Source organism: Phoenix dactylifera, chromosome 6, assembly GCF_051530095.1.
Source record: "Phoenix dactylifera cultivar Ajwa chromosome 6, Ajwa_hap1_PhDact_Kaust_v1.1, whole genome shotgun sequence".
Classification (NCBI taxonomy): domain Eukaryota; kingdom Viridiplantae; phylum Streptophyta; class Magnoliopsida; order Arecales; family Arecaceae; genus Phoenix; species Phoenix dactylifera.
In genome coordinates this window covers 28,736,159-28,762,768 of record NC_143195.1, presented here as the reverse complement: position 1 = coordinate 28,762,768, position 26,610 = coordinate 28,736,159, and the positions used below count along the sequence as shown (strand labels likewise).

Below are 26,610 nucleotides of genomic sequence, written 5' to 3'. Positions count from 1 at the left end.
GCGGAAAGGTGATGTCGTGGATGCCATCCGAAGTCTAATCCATCGAATCGGACATGTCTGTCAGTGTATCCGACATGTCAGCTTTCGTGACGGAGACATCACGTCCATCTGATCGGTTTTGTTCTTACCTGGGGTTGGTGGGCCCGCGGGACATGTTACCATTTCTTCGTTTTGGCGGCCCTTTTGCCGGCGTCGGACCGGGAACTTTAGAGAAATGGGTGCTGACATCTTGACTTCTTGAGGAGCCCTAGTGTGGAGCAGTATCTAACGACGGACCCACCATTCCTCTAACGTTGGTAGGTAAAGAGATGGCTTCTGTGAAAACTTTCCTCAACTTTGCAAGGCGTGCCCTGGGCTACCATGGCCCGATTCCTGCCGTCTTTCATTGGATTGGTGTCTAATCCTTGGCATAAAATAATAGTTATTATAATGTTATAACAGCTGTTATAATGATATCTAATGGCCGGTCGCATGCAATGTGGATTTAAGTAATAATTATTAAGTCACCAGTAATTTGACTTTTCACCACTTTCATTTGACTATAGATTTTCTCCATTCAAAGTTTTCATATCAATTTGGAAAAAAAATCATGACATATGATAAAATAAAGTTATCATATTATCATAATCATAACGAGAGCTATTAATGTTCCTAAACTAAGAAATCACATTTTTATTTCTATTAAATTGGTAAATAAAGATTTTGGATATTAGCCAAGCAGCGTACTTTTTTCTTTTTGCCGTACATATTTATGGAGAAACGCATGGTTCGGCAAACTAGACAGCATCCTTCTGCACGGATCATTCTAGTGGAAGAATTTGGATGAATATTTCTTCTCCCTCAATGCAGTATTATGATATTTTATTTTTCAATTATAGTGAATATATTTATACTAGATTTGTGTGAGCTATCTAGGTTATTACAAAAAAAAGAATTTGGATGAGAGTTTATTAATTAGGCATATCTTAATTATATTCAATGACTTGTCATCAACCGTTTTAGTAAATGAGATAAGCCTGTAAGTATGTCCTACTCTGTTAATTTGCAAAACCACAACCTGGTCTATATGTGTAAGAAATGAGCATGTTTGTGAGTAGTAATCTATCCCCATTTCATATCAGGATATAACTCATTCAGCAATGCTTGAAGTAGATTATAGGTACCACACGCTCTGTCCGTAGAGGCTTGGTCTGTTAGCTTACAAAATTGTATCATGTTGGAATATAGACACTAGAGGACTAATGGGACAACTTTGAGCATTGTCCTTTTCTAGGTAAGGAGCTTTGAATATTGCTCTAGACGAAATAGCTGAGCTCTACCAACAGTATTGGGAAAAGCACTAATAGGCCTCAGTCTACAAATCAACAGTCACATAAAATGACATCCAAATTAGAGTTGAATCACTTCTCTCTATGAGATAGGCCAAGTGTTTTGGTAGTATTAGGGATATCTACCATCACAAAAAAATATGAAGAAAGTTGGACTAGTGGAGGTTTGGCAGAAGGCAGAAAGGAGTGGAGAAAAGAGGATGTCTTGATGAAAAGGAGAAGATATTTACTAGTCACTCTCATGGATCATATCTTCATGGAAGGAGAAAATATGTGGAATTTTGAGAAATTGGATTGGGAAAGTTTACCATGGAATATACCATAATGATACCCATCAAATTTGAAACTAAATGGTATAAAAAAAACAATCACAAGCAGTATGTGGGCCCATTTGCGAGATCATTACTTACTAGTTAAAGCATTGATGATGTAAGTTGGGTGCTTGGGTTTTGATAGCCTAAACTAAAAACAAATAAGAAGCAGCTCATGGAGCTCTTGTTGATAAGAGAGAGCAATTCTTGATTCTCATATGAGTTTTGAGGATTTAATGGATCAACAAGATCGAAAAGATAAATATTCAATCAATAATAATATTTCTTGATCATAATTGTATTCAATGTCTATTTTTTGAGAAATTTTCAACGTATTCTTAGATCAATTTTTTTTGTCCTCTTAAACCTATCTTAAAATACTCTTGCACAAAAGAAACACGTACGGGCTAATACCTTTCTAATATTTTTCTGCATGGCAAAGAAGGTGTCGTTAATTGACACATGATGATGTTTATTCTTAAGAGCACGAGCATTTTTCATGATATTTATATTTATTATATCGATATAAGTAAACCATTTCTAGTTGCATTTATTTTATCTCCATTAACTTACTAAACACTTGCTATTTTCATTAGATGTTCTTTCTTTTAATTATATACACACTATATCGCCTATTTTTCTCATAGAGAAACCGAAAAAAGGGGAGTGTTTTCTTAGGTTTGTATTACAAATAGATTTGGCATAAAAATCATCTAGATGCCTATGACCACAAGCTCTTGCCTTTGGCATTGTAAGTATAAAGGAGGAAAAATACCTTTAATATGTATGGAACTAGAATTATTTTATATCCACTTTTTTTTTGAGAAATCATGGAAGAATCTTATCAAAAAAATAAAAAACTACTTTTATTCTTGAGTGAACCTTGAAAATGAAGCTTGTTGACTCCACACGCATGCTCACCAAAACTTTTGACCAGATCTTTTAGAGTAGGAGGAATCCACCAAGAAGGCCAACCTAGCCAAAGCATTCTTTGGGTGGAAAACCTCTTGTCCCCCCTAATGCCACGGACACCCAAAGGCCTATGGATAAAAAACACTAAATAACTAAAGATAAACAGCCAATCTAAGCAATGCTTTGAGTGCCCCAAGGAATACCTTAAAAAAGACTTGACCCAAAGCATCTCGATTTGTGTTCAAAGCCCAAAAGCCATTCCTTAGCTTAACCTCATTAGCTATTTAATTAGAGATAATATCATTATAATAATAACTAATAAACCTTAGAACTTAAAAAAAATAAATGAAATGGAGCAACGAGGGCGAAGGGGGCCCTTCGATGAGGACAGAGAGGGAAAGAGATGGAAAGTTGAAACTCGAAAGCGTGCTTGCCGGCCATTGTATCTCCCTTCTGTTTTGTTCTCTCTTCTCTCTCTGTGTTTCTGAGCTCTTCTCTCCTATTTTGGGACAATTTTTTTTTTGGATTTTTTGCTTTTGGATCGATGGTGAGGTTCGGATGAGGCCAAAAGGAGGGCAGTTCCAGACGAGTTGGCGGAAAATCTAGAAAAGAATAAAGGGGGAAAACGAGGTGGATTCGGCGCACGAGCGAGACCGAGAAGGGGAGAAGAGGAAAAAAAGGTGGCTTTTTAACAGGGAAAAAAAATCCGGAAAGTTCGCTCTTTTTTGGATCTATATCGGAAAAGGTGGGCTGGAGTGGTTGTTTCTGCGGTTTCCGAACCTGGGGGGTTATCTTTCGCGGAGAATCTTGGGTGGATTCGAAGGAAGCCAGCTGGGTTCATCCGTGTTGGTCCAGGGGGTGATTGGTTGTGGGAAAATGGTGGGTTCCTGGGGCGAAAGGGAGAGATTTTGATGCTGAGAACTGGAAAAGTTCCTTCCTTTGTGACCATTTCTCGATTCATAGTGGGTGGAGTAGATTTGGGAGGTGATAAGTTTGTGGTGACAATGGAGAAGTTTGTGAAGTTTGTGGGTTTGAAGTCTAACTTCCTCGAACCAACTCGTGACTTCTCTAGGGTTTGGTTTGCCTGCTAGAAGAATATCAACAACCTGGGCGGGCTGGATGCTGGGCGGAAGACGCTTTCAGCGTTAGGCGTGAGAATTTTGAATTCGAGGGCTGGAGCAGGTGACGGCGGTGGACTTCTGGCTTTCCTACTTGCCTAAAGAAACTACTGTGCTTGTGAGTTATCTTGGAACGGGCTTGCCTCATTTGTTGCTAAATTATTGCAGCCTTCAGCATTGGAATATTCGAGGCTTTGTATCCATGGAGGTATGAATGCTCTGAGTTCCTCAAAGTTTCTGAAATTTCCTTTTCTTTTTGATTCCTAAATCATGGTTCTTGTTCCTCTTCTCCCCTTCTTATGTTAAGCAAACCTTGTTGTTCTCTTTTCCTTTGTTGTATAATTATTGAACTCAATTCAGGAAATGAGTATGCTCAAGAATCACTGTAGTGCAGAAGGTGACAGGGAATGATGGATCCTTTCTTTGATGATTGAAATTAGGCATCCGAGGCTTCTACTATATGAAAATTTCAGTAGAACATGAGTTCAATTAGATCTTGATATCAATACTTCTGATCATTAAAATGCCAGAGTTTTCAAAATCTGAAACGGACTTTTCTTTTGCGGTTCTTGATTTTGTGTTGCTGGTAGTCTTTCTATCATTATGTAGTTCCCAAGGGCTAAACATGGAAGGCCAGTACCTCTTGGAACTTAAGAGTCAAATGACGGATGACCTCCACTACCTTGATAGTTGGAACCCCAAAGATCAAACGCCTTGTGGATGGAAGGGTGTGACTTGCACATTTGGCTATGATCCTGTGGTTTACTCTCTTGATCTAAACTCCATGAATCTGTCTGGAGCCATCTCTCCGAGCATTGGTGGCTTAGTGCACCTAACATATCTTGACCTTTCCTTCAATGGGTTCTCAGGAAGAATCCCTGCAGAAATAGGAAATTGCTCAAAGTTGAAGACTCTAATCCTGAACAACAATAACTTTGAAGGCGAAATCCCTCCAGAATTGGGAAATCTCTTGCCCTTGATTCACTGCAATCTATGTAATAACAAGCTTTCTGGTTCCCTTCCTGAGGAGATCGGAAATCTCTCCTCGCTCGCAGAACTGGTGTTGTATACCAATAACTTAACAGGTCCATTGCCTCATTCCATCGGCAAACTCAAGAACCTGACCATCTTTCGAGCAGGGCAGAATATGATCTCTGGAAGCTTACCTGTCGAGATAAGTGAATGCCAGAACTTGCAGGTGCTTGGACTTGCTCAAAACCAGCTAGGTGATGAGATCCCTAAAGAACTCGGGAAGCTGAGGCGCTTGACTGAACTGATTCTTTGGGCCAATCAACTGTCTGGAGTTATCCCCCAGGAGCTTGGAAACTGTTCAAGCCTTCAGACCCTTGCGCTATACCAGAATAATCTAGTGGGCCATATACCTGTGGAGATTGGGAACCTGAAGAATTTAGAGAAGTTATATCTGTACAGGAATGGATTGAATGGGACGATCCCAAAGGAGATTGGGAATCTTACTCTGGCAACAGAAATAGACTTCTCGGAGAATATGTTGACTGGAGAAATACCAGCAGAGTTAAGCAACATAAAGGGCTTGCACCTGCTCTACCTCTTCCAGAACCAGCTGAAAGGTTTTATCCCGACTGAGCTGTGTGGACTCAAGAATTTGACTAAGCTTGATCTTTCAATCAACTACCTCACTGGCCCCATCCCTAATAGTTTGCAGTATCTGACTGAGCTGATCCAGTTACAACTCTTTGATAACATGCTGTCTGGTAGCATTCCTCGGAGGCTTGGGGTGTATAGTCCACTTTGGGTGGTTGATTTTTCAGACAACCACCTCACTGGGCAAATACCAAGACATCTTTGCAGGCATTCTAATCTTATTTTGTTGAACCTATGGTCGAACAAGCTGACAGGAAACATCCCAACTGGTATCACAAATTGCAAATCCTTGGTGCAGCTTCGTTTAGGCGGGAACAACCTCACAGGCAGCTTCCCCTCTGAACTGTGCAATCTGGTAAACCTAAGTACCATTGAGCTAGGTCAGAACAAGTTTAGTGGTCCCATTCCTCCAGAGATAGGGAACTGTAAAGCTTTGCAAAGGCTTAACATTCCCTGCAACTTTTTTGCTTCTGAGTTGCCAGGAGAGATCGCTAATCTATCACGGCTGGTTGTCTTTAACATTTCATCTAACAGATTTGGAGGAAGAATACCTATATTGATTTTCAACTGTACAAAGCTCCAGAGACTTGATATCAGCCAGAATCGCTTTGTGGGCACATTACCAAATGAAGTTGGAAACCTCCTGCAGTTGGAATTGCTGATTCTTTCTGATAATAGGCTATCTGGAAATATACCCTTGATTTTAGGACAGCTTTCTCGTTTGACAGAGTTGCAGATGGGTGGTAATCAGTTTAGTGGTAGAATCCCAGAGGAATTAGGTGGACTTTCAAGCTTGCAAATTGCAATGAATCTCAGCTATAACAATCTTTCTGGGTCTATGCCACAAGAACTTGGAAATCTTGCTCTATTGGAATTTCTTTTACTCAATAATAATCACTTAACTGGTGAAATCCCATCCACATTTGCAAACTTATCCAGTTTACTTGGTCTTAATGTCTCGTACAACAATCTCACTGGTCCTCTTCCCCAGATTTCTTTGTTTCAAAACATGCCCTTGAGCAGCTTTGTAGGAAATAAAGGGCTTTGCGGTGGACCTCTTGGTGAATGTGTTGGATCTCCATCTTCGTCTACTCCATCATCATTGAGAACAAGAACCTCCTTGGGGAAGATCATTGCTATAATCGCTGCTGCTGTTGGAGGGATTTCACTTGTTCTTATTGCTGTGATTGTATATTTTATGAGAAGACCGCTTGAGACTGTCGCTCCTTTGCAGGACAAGCAGCTTTCTTCTGCAGCATCAAGCATGTACATTTCCCCAAAGGAGGGATTTACATTCCAAGATCTGGTTGCTGCCACAAATAATTTTGATGAGGGCTTCGTAATTGGAAGAGGTGCTTGTGGGACGGTATACAGAGCAGTCATGCTGTCTGGACTGACTGTTGCTGTAAAGAAGTTAGCATCAAATAGAGAGGGGAGCAATACAGACAACAGCTTTCATGCAGAGATTTTGACTCTTGGAAAGATAAGGCATCGAAACATTGTGAAGCTATATGGTTTCTGCAATCACCAGAGCTCCAATTTTCTTTTGTACGAGTACATGTCAAGAGGCAGCCTGGGTGAGCTGCTTCACAGGGGATCTTCTTCTAGCCTTGACTGGGATACACGTTATATGATTGCCCTTGGAGCTGCGGAGGGGCTTTCATATTTGCACCATGATTGTAAGCCCCGCATCATTCACCGAGATATCAAGTCTAACAATATTTTACTTGATGAAAATTTTGAAGCACATGTTGGAGATTTTGGATTGGCAAAGCTAATTGATATGCCATACTCAAAATCAATGTCTGCAGTTGCTGGATCTTATGGGTACATAGCACCTGGTGAGTCCTCCTTTTGGCACTTCTCATGATATACCAGTCATTTTCTCTCCTGTTTCGCGCAGATATTTTCTCTCATGATATTTTCTCATGTCAATTTCTGAGTAAATAGCTGCTATACTGCCTGTAATGAAGTTTGCATTGGCCTTTTCTCCAATTTCTACTGAATATGCTACTATAGTGAAGGCAGCATATCTGTTGGCAGAACTGCTAATGCTAGATTGTCTAAACTGAAAGCAGGTCTTCTTAATGTTTGATGGGAGTTAGTGTCATGCAGAAGCCCTAGTTCATTGACTTGCATCATTTTCACTTCGTTTAAGATTATTGAGCTATATTTTGCGAAATTGCATCATTCATCATCAAATTATTTATTCAACATCCTTATGCCTTCCCATGCCAACTGACTTTGAGTTTCAGAGAGGCATTTATCGAACAACTTGCGCACTATGTTTTTTCTCCTAAACCAGTTTCAAAAATGTCTTTCTTTTTATGGAGAAGAAATGCTTTTGTTATAGTACACTTTAGTACTTTGGTATGATATCCAGAAATCCTCAAATTACTACAATCCGAATTTCTTACTTTGGTAGGGATTTTATTTAAATTTGCCCTTTTATCCTCTGGAAGCATCTATAAAGATATTCCTTTTTTAATTTACTCTAATAAAATAGATATGTTGGCCTCATGATAAACCGATTATTCAAAGATTTGCACTTAAGTATTTGGACAGGAAACAATCATCAAAAAAGTTTTTTGCCTTCTTCACCATGTTGATGATCATACTTATTTCTGATATTGTTGATTAGTTCCAAGTGAATGTTCTGTTATCTTTTATTTTTCATTTTTAAAATCAACATCCAGCTGCACATGGATTTTTTATCTGTGCTTTCTGTTCTTCAAAATGGAATTTGTTAAATCTTGCTCAACATCAACAACCAGGACTAACTGCTGTAGTTTTTTTCATGCAATAGCATATGCTCATACTCTTCTACTCTATCGTGCTTCATCTTGCTTGCTGTTCAATAAACAGCATTCACTGTATTTTTTTTGTTGTTGTTGCTGCTGCTGCTGTACTTATGTGTTCTTTGTAGATAGTATGACACGCGACATTTTTTGGAGTGTATTAAAATCTCATTGATAAATTAAATTTGCCTTATCATTATCACGTTTATCTATCCCTAACATAGTCAAAAAAAATTCTTTCAGAATATGCTTATACAATGAAGGTCACAGAAAAATGTGATATTTATAGTTATGGAGTTGTCCTTTTGGAGTTGCTGACTGGAAGAACACCTGTTCAGCCATTAGACCAAGGTGGTGACCTTGTTACATGGGTAAGAAATTACATTAAGAACAATTCTTTGACTCCTGGAATACTTGATGGTAAATTGAATCTAAAAGACAAGAATGCTGTCGATCACATGATCACAGTTCTGAAAATTGCTTTGTTGTGTACAAGAATGTCACCATTTGATAGACCACCAATGCGGCAAGTTGTACTGATGCTGATTGAGTCTAAAGAGAGAGCTGGGGGCTTTGCATCCTCACCAGTTTCTGATCTCTCACCAAAGGACAATCACTCATAATGTATTTGTATGCTGCATTGATTAAAGTATAAGTTTTTGCTTATTTTTCCTTGTAATACACGGTAAGTCTTTGATAATGTCCATTTTTTTATACAAATTGACATTTCATTAAATTTTAGCATCTTCTATGGAAATAAGTTTACTGAGCATTACAATCAGTATTATTTGAATAAAAGAATGCCTGCAGAAATGTTGACTCGGTATATTTTTTGTTAATTCAAATGATTTTATCTATGGGAATAAAACATAAATGTAACGAACAGTAATATTACCTGTGCCATCACATTTTGATCTGATAATATATTTGTGTTAGATGAAATGCAATTATCTTCTGTCTATTATCTGCTGATTTAAATTTTAGACAAATTAGGATCACTGAGCTTTATTTTGATATGCCCAGTCCTTCTTTTGAGGGTTTTGAAAAATCAAAATATATAGAAGAAATGTTGACTCGGTATATTTTTTGTTAATTCAAATGATTTTATCTATGGGAATAAAACATAAATGTAATGAACTGTAATATTACCTATGCCATCACATTTTGATCTGATAATATATTTGTGTTAGATGAAATGCGATTATCCTCTGTTTATTACCTGCTGATTTAAATTTTAGACAAATTAGGATCACTGAGCTTTATTTTGATATGCCCGGTCCTTGTTTTGAGGGTTTTGAAAAATCAAAATATATTGAAATTATTTAATTATGTAGGCTCTACTCTTAGTTTTAAACAAATGAATTATTTAAACATTTATATTTTTTGTATATTTTATGAAGATCCATGCTCTCTTGTGTTTGCGTGCATGGGAAGGACTGGAGTACTTAAGCAGGACCAAAGACCTTATATAATAAACTTTATGGCTAGTCTTTTCAGGTGAGATCCATGGTCATTACTAAAATAGTATAGAGCCGACCAAGCCCACAGCCCATGTGGCTAAGGGACTGCAACAGGCCTTTTTAGGGCCGACCATAAGCCTGGTGTGTTGTTTGTAATTGGACTCTTTCCCACAATGAGGCCTTTTCGGAATGCCATGAATCGGACCTGCTTTCGTAAGGATACAAAGCTCAAATAGGGGAAGACTGTAAGAACCCGTGCCAGCGTGTGTTTAGTCCCTCATCAGGTGTGCATTGGGGAGGTCTTGTATGCTTAAGTAGGACCAAGAATCCGAAGTAAGAAATATATCAATTGCCATTTGGGATTTCTAATTGTAGTACTGGGAGTTTTTGACCTACTTGATTTTTGTTCGCAGCTCTTCTTGATGGCTTGGTACCCTAAGCGTTTGCAGCCTCGTCAATTACCTTTTTTTTTTTTTGGATCTGAAAGCTTCTTGCATGCTGCCATACTTTCTGTTACACTCGGTTTGAGATTTTAAGCTTCTTTCTTCTTACATATGAATCATTAAAATTTATTCTTTGGCCCTTTGGTCGCCCCAATATTTTTATTAAAACTCTTTGATTAGTGTTTTAAAGCGTATTTAGATCTGATCTTGTCTTCTCCAGCTGTGGAAGTTACTTGTTTAGAAAACCTAATGCTCATTTTCCCCTTTTCGAGCTGCCAAATTTTTCAATACTCGCCTTCTTTTTGGAATCTTTTACTTATCCAATTTTTTCTTTCATAGAGTCATTCTTTAGCTTTTATTACTATCAATTGTCAGTTGGGATTTGTAGTACTGGGAGTCTCTGACCTACTTGATTTTTGTTCATAGTTCTTCTTGATGGCTTGATACCCTTTCCATTTGTGTTTCTTCAGGGTACACTCCTCATCATATACGATCTGAGTACTCTGTTACTGTTTGTCAAACTTCATCAACCTGAAACTTTGTACAGTTTGATCTATTAACCGCTCTGACTTGGCACGTTAATCTATCACTTTAATTGCCTCATACTTTGATAGAGTTCTAGATATCCCATTTTCATCATGTTCCCTTGGTAAGCCTCCTCTCTACTCATTATTCAGTTGCTTCTTTCAGTTGTCTTCTAACCTCTTTTCTCATTGGCCCGTTGTCACCTTAGATTATGCTAAATGGGTGTAAGCATTGGTTGCAATCTTGTAAGTTAACTGTCAGTTTTAGAGAAAGTAAGGTTTGTGTCACTTGAGCTGTTAAAAAGATGGCACAGGGCCTGGTGCAGCCGATCAGAGCTCATATTGTGGTATCAGATGCAAATGCTGATGTATCTGAGGAATGATGAAACTTTCAATTTGGGATATGAAGAGCTATGCAATGAAACTCTGAAATGACAATTGTGAGGTCCCATGAATCTGGAGTTCTTTAGTTATTTTTTACAGGCCTCCCTGAGAAGGCTTTGGCACCGAAACAAACTAACCACAACGATGTGGTGGAATTGCGAGCAATAAAGCCGCTGTAATATTGTTTTCCAAATTAGTGAAAAGTTTTAAAATGCTCTCAATCTTTTTGGTGGTTGAATGATCTCTAAAGCGTCATTGAGAAATAAAATAAATGAAGAATTCACAGAATTTGTGGTTTATTCATAACTAATCACTGCTCGGTTACAAAATAATGATACCATACATTGTTGGTGATGATGGTGTTTTCACTCTTGTTTATTATCCTCGATTCATACTTGTTTCTACATAAATGTATATATATATATATATATAATTATATCAACTATCTTAATTTCTGCATTTTTGTTTAATTTTCTCCAATGTTTTAGATATCCAGATTCTTTCCAAAATTTTGGTGGTTTTTTTTTTTTTTTGAATTTTGGTTGTCTGCCTCTAGCTGGAATTTTCCTGAGCGCTGAACTTATGACTGTACAAAAAGTGTAAGCACCAGACATCAAGACCTTGGATCAGAGGTAGAAAATCATCATGGATTTTTGAGACGTCTTGAAAGGATGTCTAACTTGAAACTAGCAACCTAGGTGGATTCAGATTTGTCTTTTTGGATTGAGGTGTATTAAGAAAACATCAGTGTTCTCTAAAGCCCCAAGTCCCCTTCCAATGTTCCTCCAGTCTCCCTTCTCTCCCAAACCCTGGAGTGATCTCTTCCCAGATCATATTCCTCACCCAGAGAGTGGACCAATGTGCTCATATCCCCATCCTCTCTTAACTTGGGACCAACCTTTTGTTTCCCATTTTAGCCAGTCCTCTCAGATATCTTCTTTGATCTTCCTTCAAATCAATCTACAAGAGGAAGGGGAGTAGAGAAAGAGGTAGCCCAATATCAATGGAGGGGCTGGAAATGTTTTGGCACTTTAAGTTATTCTTTGATATTTATAGGGGTGTGCATTAGTCCAGCTATGTCAGTGTGAGGATTTATAAATCCGACATTGAACCGATTTAAATCAGTTTTTTAAAACTGAAATCAAAACCGAACCAACTATCTACAAGAATCACTTGGAACCAATTTGAGAAATTTGGTTCGGTTTGTTGGGTTGACATTCAATGGGTTGGGTTAAATGGGCTGGACTAAGTCTAAACATAAAAATTCCATACCATATAGGATTGATGTTCGATGGACTAGGTTAAATAATTTGGTCTAAGTCTAAATATAAAAAAATTATATTATATATAAGAGAAAATTTAAGAAAAATTTAAAAATTAATATACGCATATATGGGTCAGATCGGATTGGTTTGAATATATTTATAGGACTAATTAGTCAGAAGGCAATAGAAAAGGATTGTGGTTTCAGGATCTTCACCCTTATGCTAGAAACCTTTGATTGAATTCCTAATTCATAAGGTTGGAGGTAAACAGAATTGGGGGAGGGTTAGCCTCCATTGTTTTGCCGAAGTTGTCTATAGGCCTCTCGATGCTATAAGCAAAAAGGTAAAACTTAGAAGGAACTGGACCACTTATATTGGAAGAAGCTTTGGCTTGAACTCTTGGAATACAATGTCCCTGCAAGCTTCAATATCTATCAGCCACTTCACATTTGTTCAATAACTTTTCCGTTTTTTCCAGGCACATCTTTGTTGGTGTCGCTTGTATAATTATAGACAACCATTTCCCATGGCAATGGTTATCTCTGAAAAATGCAATATTTTTTTTTGTTTATTGCTTTTTCCCTTTAAACGATAAAACTCGAAACCATCAATTCAATCGAAGTTAATGAGACCTATACCTATGACATATCTGTGGGACGGTTGATCACTGTGACATTAGCTAGACCGTAATTATATGTTTCCATCATTTCCACTCCTCACCAACTACTTCCTTTGCTGCCATTCCCATGAAGGAGCATGAACCTGTGGCTGGACAGGACTCTGGATCAAAGTATTTTTTGGAGTTTATTCTTGATATCCTGTATATGGAGCTATACCACATCATAGTCAAGATCTTACAACAAAATCAATGCTTAAAAAAAACAGCAAATTGTATTATTTCCTTATGTTTGCATCCATATGTTATCCAAGAAAAAAAGAAAGAGTTACTAGAGAAGGTGAAAAAAAAGGTGACCACACATAATAAATAATATGTACTTCATCATAACAATTTTAGTCTCGATGCCTTGTGTTACCGGTCTATGGAGGACATGGCAGCTTGCTAAAGCCTCGAGAAAGTTGAGACATTAAAAGAGCCTATTTAGATATTTCTACAGAAATTAGGCCTATTGGCCTGCCCAGCCTGTATCTTTTAAGAGCGGTCGAAGTCCTAGTTTATATCTCAGCTTGTAGGCTTGTTGGTCTATAAAGATCCATAGAGATCTTTTTTTCCTTTCCATATGATTCGGGTTGAGAGGTTGTTTGGTTGATATTGGTTATGCTCGAACGGACACGGACTTCCTAGTTCACGAATCTAGCAAGAAATTCACTCCAGATTCTGTTGGATTATCCAAACAAGCTACACCAGTCGAGAGAATGGCATTGTCTTGAGTTGCATGTTTTATTATGGCAATTTAACAATTGGAAGCATCAATCCACAATTTCTCAAAAAAAAAAAAAAAAATTATTCACTGAGATTACGAAGGACACGAGACTCCACCTGCTTCATTAAGTTTACGAAGGACAGAGAAGAAACATAGGATAGGAGGTAAGAGCATTGCAAGATAGTAGGGAGAAATTATTGCCTACACTACATGCATCAGCTTATACAACCAATTATGGCCGCTGGTTCCTATGATGGTGCATTGAGATGCATGCTTAATTAACAAAATCCACAGAAATTAGTGGCTGTTATTGGCTGCGTACATGGCTACATGGTCATGCAGTATAGGCAATAGTTTCTCAACAATAAGGGTGGTGGGACAAGGAAACCAGGAAACAAGAGGGAATAAGATTACAAGGTAACGCTGATCCGGAGGACAGCCAGAATTATGTTGTTCCTGTTCCTCAATGAAAGCAGAGCAGAACTTTGTGGTGCTACGGCTGTCCTTCAAGAAAATCCATTTATTATTACGTTGCAGCCAAATTGTCCAGCAAAATTGTTCATGGCTTCTAGTTATGGGTAACCTGGCAAAATGGAACCTATGATATATACTGGAATTACATATAATTTTGCAGCTTAAATTCATGTAGTTGGAAAGCAGTCATTTAAGAGACTCTGAAGAGTCTGACAGAAACAAAAATAAATGTTAAAGCTAAGACCAAGTGTTCAACATTGGGACACTACCATAAGCCTAAAGATCCCCATAAGTGTATGCACTTGTCCATGACTAACCTAATCAAACAACAGTTATATGAGTGGCCGAATATTCATATTCTCATCACACAAGCATGAAATTTATCTTGATCATCCACCAGATAATTCTCCAAAGAATTCCATCAAATTCAAGACAGATGGTGAAAATCAAAAGGTTCAATAAATGAAAAGCAGGCTTCGTAAGAGAGAGAGAGAGAGAAAGAGAGAGAGAGAGAGAGAGAAACTATTCTGTTACTTTAGGCTTTTTAGTCCTGGAAGATAGCAGCAAGAATGTTCCAACAAATTTTAAACACATTGAATTTGGTTACAAGTGGTTCCTGCCATTTTAGATCCCATTCCTGAAGGTTTCTTAAATTTACTTCACACCAAGTTCAGCCCAAGCTTGCAATTCCAATTGGGCATCATAAGTCATCTTTCACCGACATAGCCTAGCTTCGGCACCTGGTCATGGGTAAATGCATCCATCACTGCACATGCTTAACCAAGTTCACATTTTTATCCTTAAGGTTTCATTGGTTGTGGCCTTTTACTTTCTTGGACTTGCTCTTGCTTTCCTGCATCTTCTTTTTCTTCGCCTCTGGAGTAGTCCAAGTGTAATCAGATGGTATCACAAAAGGATCCTGGATATCTTCCACGCGGCTACTTGGTCCTGATGTTGTGGAGTAGGACTGACGGTAAGGTGCCCTTATCCACTGAATCCAGGAGCTTGATGACTGTGCTGCAGGACTCTTGCTTTCAGGGCTTGAAGGAGGGGTTTCAAACTCTTCCAAGGGTTGGAGCTCTTCAAACTTTGTGAATGTAACCAGCACCCGGATAGTAGGTACAACTGGAATTGCAACCTGCAAATGTCTACAACTTCTCACACAAACAATACAAAAACAAGATGCAACCTAAGTACCATATGCGTATTCATAACAAATAATGTAGTTGGCATTGCTTAAGAGAGTTCAAAGAAGCTAACTTAATCCTCAAGAAACTTCAGCCTACTGATTGTGTTCTGTCCTCATTAGATGTTCTCGAAGGATTGCAAGAAGAATGTGATATATGTAGAAGCAGAACATTACAAAACCATATTTCTGTTACTTTCATGTCATTTTCTCCTGAATCATTTCAATGTTATCTCCAGATGTCCCAAAGTTCCATAACCTCGACCTCTGAAAAATAGGGTACAAGGACACTTCTGTACAGTACAGATAAATAATTGCATAATAATATCAAAGGATACAATTGGGCAGCCTAAATACAAACCAAATCTGTTAATGATATATTTTGTTAACAGATTAAGTTTCACTATTCCAATACTGAAGAAAATGAATTAAAAAATCTGACTCTTGACTTGAAGTGTTCGGTCATTGTAAATTAATATTATTTGGCACCCAAAATTTTTGAAACTTCAAGTCTCCCTAATTGTACATTAGAAACAGTTTGAAAATTTTGGAAACTGGGTCATATTGTGTCTAAGGGGTTGCCTGCATTTCTAGATGCCTGCAAATGCTACATTTGTATTTGCAAGAGTCTTTTTGGCTTGCTTGCCTCTGAAAACAACAACTGCAAAAATCCAATGTTTGGTTCTCTAACATGGAGAGGGTGTGATCACTATGCAATTGACGTGGTAAGTACTTCCGCTGATAATATTGTACCATATTGTATTACTAATATTATACTACAAGATATAATATAATATAGCATAATATAATGTTATCTTATGATATAATATAATGCATAATATATAATATAATATTAGAAAATACAATAAGATAATATAATAAATATAATATAATAATCATGCAATACAATACAATATACTATTATATAATGTAATATATAATACTATATTAAACTATATTATATTATTTTATATCATGACTATTATAAAATCAATTAATATGATTATCATGTTATTTTGTTTTAATAATTAATTAGTATTGATAACGTAATATATTACAATGATTATTATCAAATTATAGTAATAATTATTATGTTTGACTTCATATTATTAGTATATTATCTTATGATATTATAATTATGTAATATATTATATATGATTATGATATTAATTATTATTTATCATATAAGAACTAATAATAATAAGAATCATGATAATATTATGATGTTTTTTATTATTATAAGCATAGTAATATTATTTTCATATGATTATTGGAGAGAGAGAGAGAGAGAGGGAGGTAATAGTAGCCCATATGATTATCTAGATCCTGTATCTGAAGAGGTGGCCTTTGGCTGCATCTCTAGATGCAACAAAAGGGACTCAGAGTGCAACTCAGTTGCCTGCATCTGACCCAGTTGCAGGCAACCAAACACCTGCATCTGTTCACCTGCAACAGGGATCCATGATTTGAGGCTCACATGCAGGAAAGCAAACAACCTCCAAGCATCTGAAAGTCTGAACACTGCAAAACTTATTAAAAGCTGGAGTACTCAGACAACACCAAGAATGAAACACCTACCTTGTTGAAAATGCAGAATGCACTTCATCTTTTAATTTCAATCAAAGGCATCATTTTTCGGTAACACAACCTTTTCAAATCCTTCCTCCCAAATCATAATAAATCAGATTACTTAGTTAATAATGAAGGGAACTTAACAACCTTAGCAAAAGGATTATTGAAGGGCTCCCTTGCTTGGATAATTATATTGGGTCTCATTGAGTCACTGGTATGGGATGTCAGGAGTTCTTCAAACTCCAAAAATTGGATTCATAACAGCACAGCATATAGTCGGACATCAGTGTGTGCATGTCCATGCATGTTGTAGATCTAAAATAATAGGCGTGTCTATGTACGCTTAAAAAACACAACAGCTGAAGCATTAACTAAATCGTTCGGCATGTGGAACATTTATCAAGATTAAGCAAAAAGTTGAAAGCCACTGCATCTTTTATCTGCATGACTAATCTATCAGAACATGAATCCATACAAACCCCATGTCAGAGATGTTTATCACTTCTGAGTCAAAAGTACACAAAAATGGATTCTCCTTAGCTTATCAAATTATAAAGATGAGTGCTTTTTTTAAGCTACAATCGATATGATTTTAGTTAACCTAATGGGCTACATATAGCAAAAGAACGGAAAAGGTGATAGTTTCATAGAAGAAATTGGTAACATATACTGTAGTAAGGGTTGAAATAGGTTGTAAGGGTTGGTTAGCCTCATATGCATATGGATTTGAGCTATACTTGATCTTACCAGCTAAGGTATCATAGTTAACCAATATCCAGCAATGGCTAATAACAGTGACCCAGAACTGACCCACCTACTCTGCTCACTATCTTCCCGCATAAACGACTTTATTACCTCGTAGTGCAGCTAAAAGAGCAAATTATACCATCAAATATGGACTAGCAATAAAATTAGTATGAAAGTTTAGTACTTTCAACATATTGCAAATGACCAAGTGGATCATGTGAGTGCTGATCCATATAAATTGCAGGCCATTAGTAATTGGCCCATAACTGTCTTGCAAAGGAATACATGCCTTGTCATATCAGCCTTAGGTGAATCAGGTTTCGTGGATTAGATCCAAGGATGCCATCCCTAGAAGATGAGGAGGCCAAAACTTTCTAAAAAACGGGAATTCCCATAGCTTTCTCGATCATGAATTTGTGCTGGAAAAAGAGCACAAAAGTGGTACATCATCAAGTTAAGCTACTTATCTCTTTCAGCAATTTATAAGCAACATGAAGGCGATGCACATTGTTTGGGAGTCAAGAACACTCCAACACCAATTAGATGATCTAAAATTGAAGCCACAACCAGAATTAACACAGGCTAAGGAATCTAAGCAGATTAACAAGTTCAATGACATCCTAGGACCATGATAGATGTCTATGAAAGCCTCCTCTTAAAGAGAAAGCAAGAGGAAAAGAGAGGGTGAAGAGAGAAGAAAGAGAAGAGAGAGTTCCAAAATAAGTAAGTTATTCAATTACTACTCCGAAAAAGCTCTTTTCAAAGATTGGAGCTTCATAGGTTGTCCGTTTACATCAATGCCTGATACACAATTCCAAGAGATGATTTAGTACTTGCCAATCTAATCTTTACTTCTCTAGCCCTACAAACACAGAAAAACTCTAGTTTCTTAATTACAAAAAAATCACAAGCAACTCCATTAAGTTCTAAATTTGAGAAAAAAGCTGCATCTAAAGACCATCCTAAATCTTTTTTAAACTTCAATTACACCTTATAAGTACAATGCAGAAATTCAGGAATCAAGATTCCCTTACATGAAGTAGCATGCACAGAAATGTCATTTGGTCCTTAATCCATTTTGTCATGCGTTAATGGATGAAACCATTATATGGTGGTGCTATATTTGAGGCACTCAAATTTTTAGATGTTTACTTCATGGTAGCCATAGGATAATCTCGTGAGGATTTCTTGTTCACTTTGTCTGGATGGGATATAAAAATTAGAAGAAGAAGAAGAACGGAAGTGCACATGTGAGTTATATTTGATGCATGCTTCGAGTTTTTTTGTTTATTTTCTTGCAACTCTTATTGTTCAATTTATTTCATTACAATTGCATAACATTTGAATCGTTGTTTTTTCCAAGTTCTAATGCTGTTTAAATTTTTTATTGATTGACCATTACTTGATGCATGTTCCTGTTGTATCTACTAAATATTCTTGAGAAAACACGAGGCAGCATTGTTTTTCAAATGTCCTAGATTTAGATAATGATTATTCCAACATTGCTTCATTGTTTGCCTACCCTCACTTAAAATCCAGGCTCCGCCACCGGACAATACAATATAAATATCACTGGAAAAGGAACAGGTCAAACATTAAGGAAAAAGAGATAAAGACTTTCCTTCATGAACCTTTGATGCAAAGCAAAACCAGCCACCCTCCTCAAAAGGAATGAGGGTGAGAGCCACAGGGATTAAGAACCTAGTGGTCTAGCGACCAAACATAACCATAGCCTACATTCTTTTTACCATGGAGAGGTTGAAGTTAAATTCAATCGAAATGTTTGCCTTGTGATATCACAGCAGGTATGCATAGATTCAGCTCTTCAGCATGCTTATTTTTGGGTTATCACTCCTGCATCAAATTTGCTAAATCCACAAGTTCTTGTTGAACCCGCCATTATGCCAACCTTATGACTACCTCAGAAGGCCAGTATTGAGTTTGACATAGCCCATGATGGTCCTGCTGATCCAAAGTCCAAATACAACTCTTCCAAGGCAAGGTTAATTCTCATAGTACCTATCCCCCATTTCAGTATGGAATCTTCAACAGATCCCCCCCCCCCCCTCAAAACTCTATGCAAACAATCAATTCATACTCACATTTTTTACTTTTGATGCTGCTGTGAAAGATCAAATATCCCTACATTCATATAGAACAACTGCCCCAAAACCATGCTTGCAACTCCAACTCTAAATGGCCTACTAAATAACAAAGGAAAAAGATGTATGAGTCTACGAGATCCTTTGATTATAGTAACTATAGAAACAACTATCAGCTATACACTAAAATTTTCATTCAGTTACCGGTCTGGGAAAGCAACATTGCATGAGAGGCTATCTAGATTTCACATCTTTGTAATTATCACCATGATTAAAAAGACCAGAAAGTTGACTTAAGTGACACAAGATCATATTTTGATATCTGATTAGTTAAGCAAAATAACAAAATTTGTATACCAACTAAGTGCAAAATCTTATTTGCTTTAAAATCTTAGAACGATAGGGCCACCTTTGTATACTGTCATCCATATCAACAGATCTCCCTATCTACTAGCCCATGCATATCGAAGTTATAGGTAGTACCTTAGATCAATGCATGGTAACATCTATTTTGTTCCTTTTCTATTTTCATTTTTTTGGAGGATCTTTGGTTTGACTGGTTGATCTAGTCCAAGGAGTTTCTCGAGTGGCTCATGTCTCCTTTTACATGGGAGACCATGTTGGCAGTATGTCAGGGAACAGTCAAGTTTGTTGAGCCTTGTGGGTTTCATCACATGAAAAACCGTATTTTTATCTCATCTCTTCATCTAACGCCTGGGTATATTAGGATTCAAAAACGCACTTTGTCCCTCCTATTCCAGAGAACACCTCATCCCTTGAAATATCAGTCATTCAGATATGCTTTCAGACTAGGCATCAGCTACAGTCAAGATTTGAACTGACTTTCAGACTTCAACTTGCTCATCAAATGCACCAAACGCATGGATATGGATCAAGTATGCACTAATATCCCACTGATTATAATATTTCAACCTTACTGGATTTTTTTCATGATTGCATGATGTCAATTTTTTGTTTTTTTGTTTTTTTTATCCAATGCATCCTTCCATCGGGCACATCAATTGATCTTCAGTCATTGTGACATCAAAGCATTCGATTCCCCATGTAAGCAATATTAACCTATAGTTGAAGCATTAAGAAAGAATGGAGAGATAGAAACAAATATGCTTATGATAATTAAAGTTGGATGAAGTGAAGAGGTCTTTCTAAGAGTTTGAGTGGCAACTTATTGTAAATATACTAGAGGAAGCATAAGAATTGTATTGATCAAGAACAATGTGATGTAAAATTAATGAGAAGGTATGCTCTTGTACCATGGAGATCCACAAGAATCTAATACAAAGATTTGCTCATATGTGCATTGATGGGTCTAGAAAGTGGAAAGAAAGGCCAAATTTTGCAAATATAGAGGTCGTGACATGTGAAAAAGGATCTGGAGAATGTTACAGTTATTTTAGCCTTAATAGGTAGTGATAAGTCTTAAGCAAACAACAATGTTGAATGGCTCTTATCATTGTTACAACACTCCACATTCAAACATGAAGTAGGTTCCGAAGAAGCATTTCTACAAGGTCAAAGTGAAGTCTCAATTAGAAGACTAACAATACAACTACATCCATGGATAAAAAATTGAAATAAAATCCCAAAACAAAAATGAACCAAAATTAGCATGAGGAATAGATTTAAAGATAGTTAACCCCAAAGCAAAATAATTGGGCTTAAAGACCAAAGGAGGTGGTTAGCTTCATTACATTATAGCATAAAACTAAAAAACATTACATAGATTTTCTTCTCACCAACTTCTCATCATTGTCCCATCAATTATAGAATAAATCACAAGATTGAGAACTACAACTGCATTTATACAAGAATAATAGTACAATAAAAAATTTGAAGGATGAGACCATTAGACTAGAACCATAAATTCAGCATCAGAATAAGAACTCCTTGTAAGACATGTAACTTACTGATAGCTACATATTCAACCCAAGTATTTAGCTTTTCTACTTCTAACCGATTGCATGATCACCAAAAGGATGACCAAGATTTTGCGATGGTAAAGTTGTTTCTTTTTCAAATAGATCAGGGTTGTTTTTTAAGAATCTTCAACTTTATATAAGATATTTCAGATACATTACAACACAGGGTTTGTTCTGCCATTAACTATTAAGAACTCACTGACCAACATGCCAACAAATTCTATAATCACTTTCAACATTTACTAGCAAGACAGATGTTATTGACATAGATAAACTAAAAAGTGCATTGGTGGTGTAGTGACAAAAGCAATTCCAATTGCTTCAAAGAAAAGTTTGAATAAGAACTATAAAGGAGACAAAAACTACAAGGTATAATAACCATCAGTTTGATCAAAGAAGAAGCATGATGCAAAGAAATGAATATTTTCTTCAATGGTTGAAGTTTCTGTTGATAACATTAATCATGTAGGACAACTAATTCAGTTCCAACAAGGCATGGTCTTTTAGTGTTGCATTCCATAAGCTATTTTCAGCAGGTGACGATTAAAACAATTTAAGATATTAAAGTGGGTATATAGCACCTATCTACTTCTAAATGCCATACAACCAAGAGCACGCAATAAGTGAGAGATATTTAGTATTACAGAAGAATCGGGAAAGCAAGTACAAAATGAAACACTATAATAATGCAAATATATCCCATGACAGCTGTAAAAATCATAGTAAAGCACAGGTGTGATCAAAGGACATAGTGATTGTTTGGAGTTAATCATCGTACTAAAATTATTTTTTTTAAAAGAAAAGGCCTAAATCATGTAGTTGAAGTCTCATACCCTGACTGGAAAAGTTCCAGGAGGAAGCTTTGTTGTAAGTAGGTCCCTCAGACGACGTATTGCCTTGACCTTGTTTGCAAGAATATCAAGCAATGGTAGCAGCTCTTCAGTCTGAAGAGGAAAGTTCGGAGAAAGCCAGAGAACAGGCCTTAAACCTTTCTTATACTCACTTTCCTTGCTGCTCTCCTTATGCCGATGTCCATTTTCCAAACTAGCAACAGATTTTTTTGAATCCCTATCCCTTCCTCTTCTCAGATCAACCTCCACTGAATATCTTCCTGGCCTACCCTGACACCTAGAAGGAGAATCACCAAGGAGATCGCTCACCTTCTCATCCACACAAAGTGAGCTCCTTGGCGGCACAACCTTCTTCTGCCCTTCCTGCTTGTGAGCCTGACCCCTCTTTCCCCAACCACTAAACCAACCCTTTTTCTCTTGCTTAGTCTCACTGTTACTACAGCTACTCATGTCATCAATCGGGATCTCCCTTTGCTCATAGCAACTATGCCGGTGCGCAATGAACCCATCAGCCTGACTTTCTTCAGTCGTATCCGGGGATTCCACCTTAAGTGCATTTTCCAATTGCTTCCTCTCCTCCTCTGTGAGGATGTCCTCAAATTCTTCACTCTCGGCATCATTCTCATTGCAGGACGAAAAGAACTCCTCATCCGTCATAGCACCGGGGACCCGCCGAGACTTCACACTCACCACCACATGATGCATGTCATACACCTTGGCTTTCCACAGGCCAACCATCTCTGTCCTCTCCTGCCTCCTCCATGTCAATTGTGGGAGCAGCACAGCCTGAGTCACATCAATTCCTGGCCGAAAGATGTTTGTTTGGGACATCGCCGACACTTCTTGCTGGATCTCCGATTCACTGGCTGGAGCCCCGGCGCCATCCAAAGCATTCATCACCTCCTTATCCTTGTGAGAAATCATGCACAGTGATCCGGGTGGCACCTTCCCATCCTCAGAGCCATCCCCGAGGAACAGAATGCTCTGGTCAGACCGCTGAATCCGAAAACCATCGAAACCGGCCAGAGTCATGTCGGCCCGAAGATTGGAACCCCTCTTCCAAATCTTGTAGGTATCGGAGGGCGCAATTCGGGATATAAATGGGATAACCGAGCTCTCAAAGTGGAAGGTGATCTCCATGTAGAAGTCCCTCATCCTCCTCATCGTCGCCACGACTCGTGGCAGCCTCCGGCACCACTTGGCCCAAGCTAGCGGCTGGTAGTGCCGGACTATTATCTTGGCAAGATTCACCTCCCGGGTACAAATTGCCTCCTGGAGAGCACTCCACCCCTGCTCATTCTGGAGGCTCCAATCAGCGCCGGCCACCATGATCATCTCGGTGGCAGTGGCATCCCCGAGCTTGACGGCGAGGTGGAGCGGCGTCTCTCGATTTGGGACGTCCCGCCGGTCGATCACCGCCGAGATTTGGTCGGCCTTCTCCTCCTCGGCAAGCGACGCCGCCTCCGTCCGGATCTCCGAAGGGTCGGCGAGCCGCGGCAGCGCGGCAAGTATCCTCTTCAGGCCGGCGTAGTCCCTGGCGAGCACCGCCCTGTGGACGGGGCTGTGGGCATACTTCGCAGCATCGATTCCGGCCATCAGACGAACACCAAAAGGATCAAAATCGAAACTTTACCACAATCACAGCAAGAACGCAATACCCATTCCCCCAAGAACCGAACTTTCCACGGAAAAACACATGAAACTCGACGCCAAGAACTGGGTTCCGAATCGCCGGTGACCAGAGGCGGAAAACCGGCGAAAACCCAAGAATAAAGATCCGATTTTGAGCCCACCCAGCAGCCGAATTCAAGGAAATCTTGCTCCGAAGAGGGAGTTTCTTGGAGAAAACCCACCTCCCTCCTTGAGGAAGGGATGGAACAGCGGGAACCTCTGATCTGTGATTCTGAAGCGACAGGCCCTACAGGCGATGCATGTGGCTCACAAAATAATATATTATAGAAAGAGAAAAGAGAAGAAGAGCGAGAAAGCGATAGAGATAGAGATAGAGATAGAGATAGAGAGGGAAAAAAAAAAGGGAATCAAGAAAGGAATGGAGGACAGAACAGCACGAACGCAAAGGATTTTGGAAGGAAACAGAGGGAGAAAAACTTCACCGAAGAGAGAAAACTAGCTCTCTTTCCCTCTATATTCCCCCACAGAAGAGGAGATGAAATTATTCCAAGTACCAGATTTTCTTTTAAAAAAAAATTGGTAGAGAAGAGTAGAGGGAAGGGCGGGGAAGGAACCTTGTGGAAATATTTCTGCCATTCTTTTGGGGCAGCGGGGCCCACAGCAAAATACGCGTCCGCCGAGGGACACCGAATCGGCGGTGAACGAAGGGGGGATGGACAGCCAGGAGGGAGAAGGCGTCTTTTCGCTGAGGTTGGGGTTGGACGGTGGTGATGGATTTTTTGGTCCGCCGTTGGCCTCATTGGCTGTTTCATAATCTCATTTGGAGGCTTTACGTACGTTGATTGAAGAGAATGTTTTGTGGTGGGGGAGGAAAAAAATAACGACGGGGAGGGAGACTTTTCGTTGGTCATTGGTTTGATTAGTTTGTCACTGTTGATATGGGATTGTAAAATTCATTCCGATATGCACTTTGGTTTATTGTGGCTGAAAACTCCAGTAACAACTTTCCTATCAACTATTAGGGCTAATTTAGTTGGCCAAAAAAAGGAGCTCGACATAAAAAAAAAAAAGGTCAAATTTTTACCGGCTAGAAATGAGAATTGTTTTTTGTCAAAAATATTTTAAGCTTTTAGATAGAATACGGTAAAATCTTTTATATTACATATTTTTTAAAAAAATAGATGCTCCATCAAATATATATTATTTTCAAATGTGCCATTTTTTATAGCCAACCAAATACGTAAAAACTACCTTCCAAAGCATTATATATCTAAGTATCAGTTTCTGAGAGAAAAAATTCTTTCTGCGAACCAAATGAATCTTTAATCATAACATATCTCCAAATCATAGGGATGTATACTCTTTTTCACTTAATATTTTTAATGTTTTTTTCTATCAACAAGAAAAGAGAAATCAAATGTTGATTATGATTTCACAGCGGGCTTTGTAATATTATCTTTGAGAAGTACGTTTGCATCAACTCTAAAAGATCACATGCTGGTTATGCCACGGAATCAAATTAAGATTCTATTTAAAAGCTCGAACATTTATATGGATAAGTCCAAAAGTATATAAGCATCAAAAAGGTTCCTAACCTATCCAAAATAGAACTATGATTCCTCGGCACCTCCTCTCATACGCATAATGTGGATTAGTAAGTGGAAGGGTGAAGATCTCGATAAGCAAGAAAGATTGATGGGCTCTAATATTATGTTAAGATCTCACCTCAAAACTCGAGCTTTTAGATGGATAGGTCTGACATTATAACCTAATCCTCAACAAAAGTTTTCTAGCTGCAGCCACACTCACAACAATAAGCAACATTGTGATGACATGGTTCTCGGATAGAGGCCAGCCAATCCTACGCTGTGTTGTTAAGTAAATATTTTGCATGAAACCACGTTATGGGGTGGAAATAATGGTATCCATTACCTTGCGTGCTAACTGGTGCTAGGAATGTCAAAACAAAGGATGATTATATGAGGTGCAGCATCCAAGCTACACTGTACCGGTAGACACAATGAAACATCATAAGCCATCTTGATATAGATTGATTTAGATGCGCATGGTATCGTCCAAAATTCAAATGTACAAATAACAGCCATGATTCGATCCAAAAGAAATGTTGCTGTCGGTCTCCTTCCATGGTCGTTCTTCATTATATACGTCATTTCCAATCCTTGAGGAAATTTTTTAGGCTTGATTACATAAGCTATTTTAGTCGAGAAGGCTCAAATGGCAAACGAATTGGGTTGGATTGAGGATGGGCATAGTTCAAATCTTAAAAAAGTTACAGTTAAACCCAATCCAATTCTGTTTAGGTTGAATCAGATCGGACTTCACATTAATTTTTTCAATCCATTGAAGTTTTTAAGTCAAATTGGGTCAAAATAATCCAATTTACAAATATAATAAATGTATAAGTTGATTGCTTAATCATTTCGCAAGCATATTACGCAATAAATTATAGAACATTATCAAAACCATATTTCATATAAGATTTGATTGCTAACTGCATATAATTATAACTAACAAAACAAATTACTGATAAACATTTT

At 38.0% G+C, this 26,610-nt stretch overlaps 2 protein-coding genes across 3 annotated transcripts; one reads left to right on the top strand and one right to left on the bottom strand.

Annotated features, from left to right (window-relative positions):
- The first annotated feature begins 2,931 nt into the window (after positions 1-2,931).
- Positions 2,932-8,826, top strand: LOC120106609 (uncharacterized). 2 transcript variants are annotated; one of them, XM_088723558.2, is made up of 4 exons: positions 2,932-3,877; positions 4,030-7,133; positions 8,334-8,461; positions 8,587-8,826. In XM_088723558.2, the coding sequence occupies exons 2-4, from the start codon at positions 4,193-4,195 to the stop codon at positions 8,599-8,601; spliced, it is 3,084 nt and encodes a 1,027-aa protein (XP_088579684.2). In that variant the 5' UTR covers positions 2,932-3,877; positions 4,030-4,192; the 3' UTR covers positions 8,602-8,826. The 2 variants fall into 2 exon arrangements, with proteins under 2 accessions (XP_088579684.2, XP_038975511.3); XM_039119583.3 differs by having other exon boundaries at positions 8,334-8,826.
- A 5,708-nt stretch (positions 8,827-14,534) lies between these two features.
- LOC103717939 (uncharacterized) lies at positions 14,535-24,799 on the bottom strand. Its single transcript, XM_008806526.6, has 2 exons — positions 22,403-24,799; positions 14,535-15,160 (listed from the first exon to the last, which is right to left on the bottom strand). The coding sequence occupies exons 1-2, from the start codon at positions 24,014-24,016 to the stop codon at positions 14,831-14,833; spliced, it is 1,944 nt and encodes a 647-aa protein (XP_008804748.1). The 5' UTR covers positions 24,017-24,799; the 3' UTR covers positions 14,535-14,830.
- Between the last annotated feature and the right edge of the window lie 1,811 nt (positions 24,800-26,610).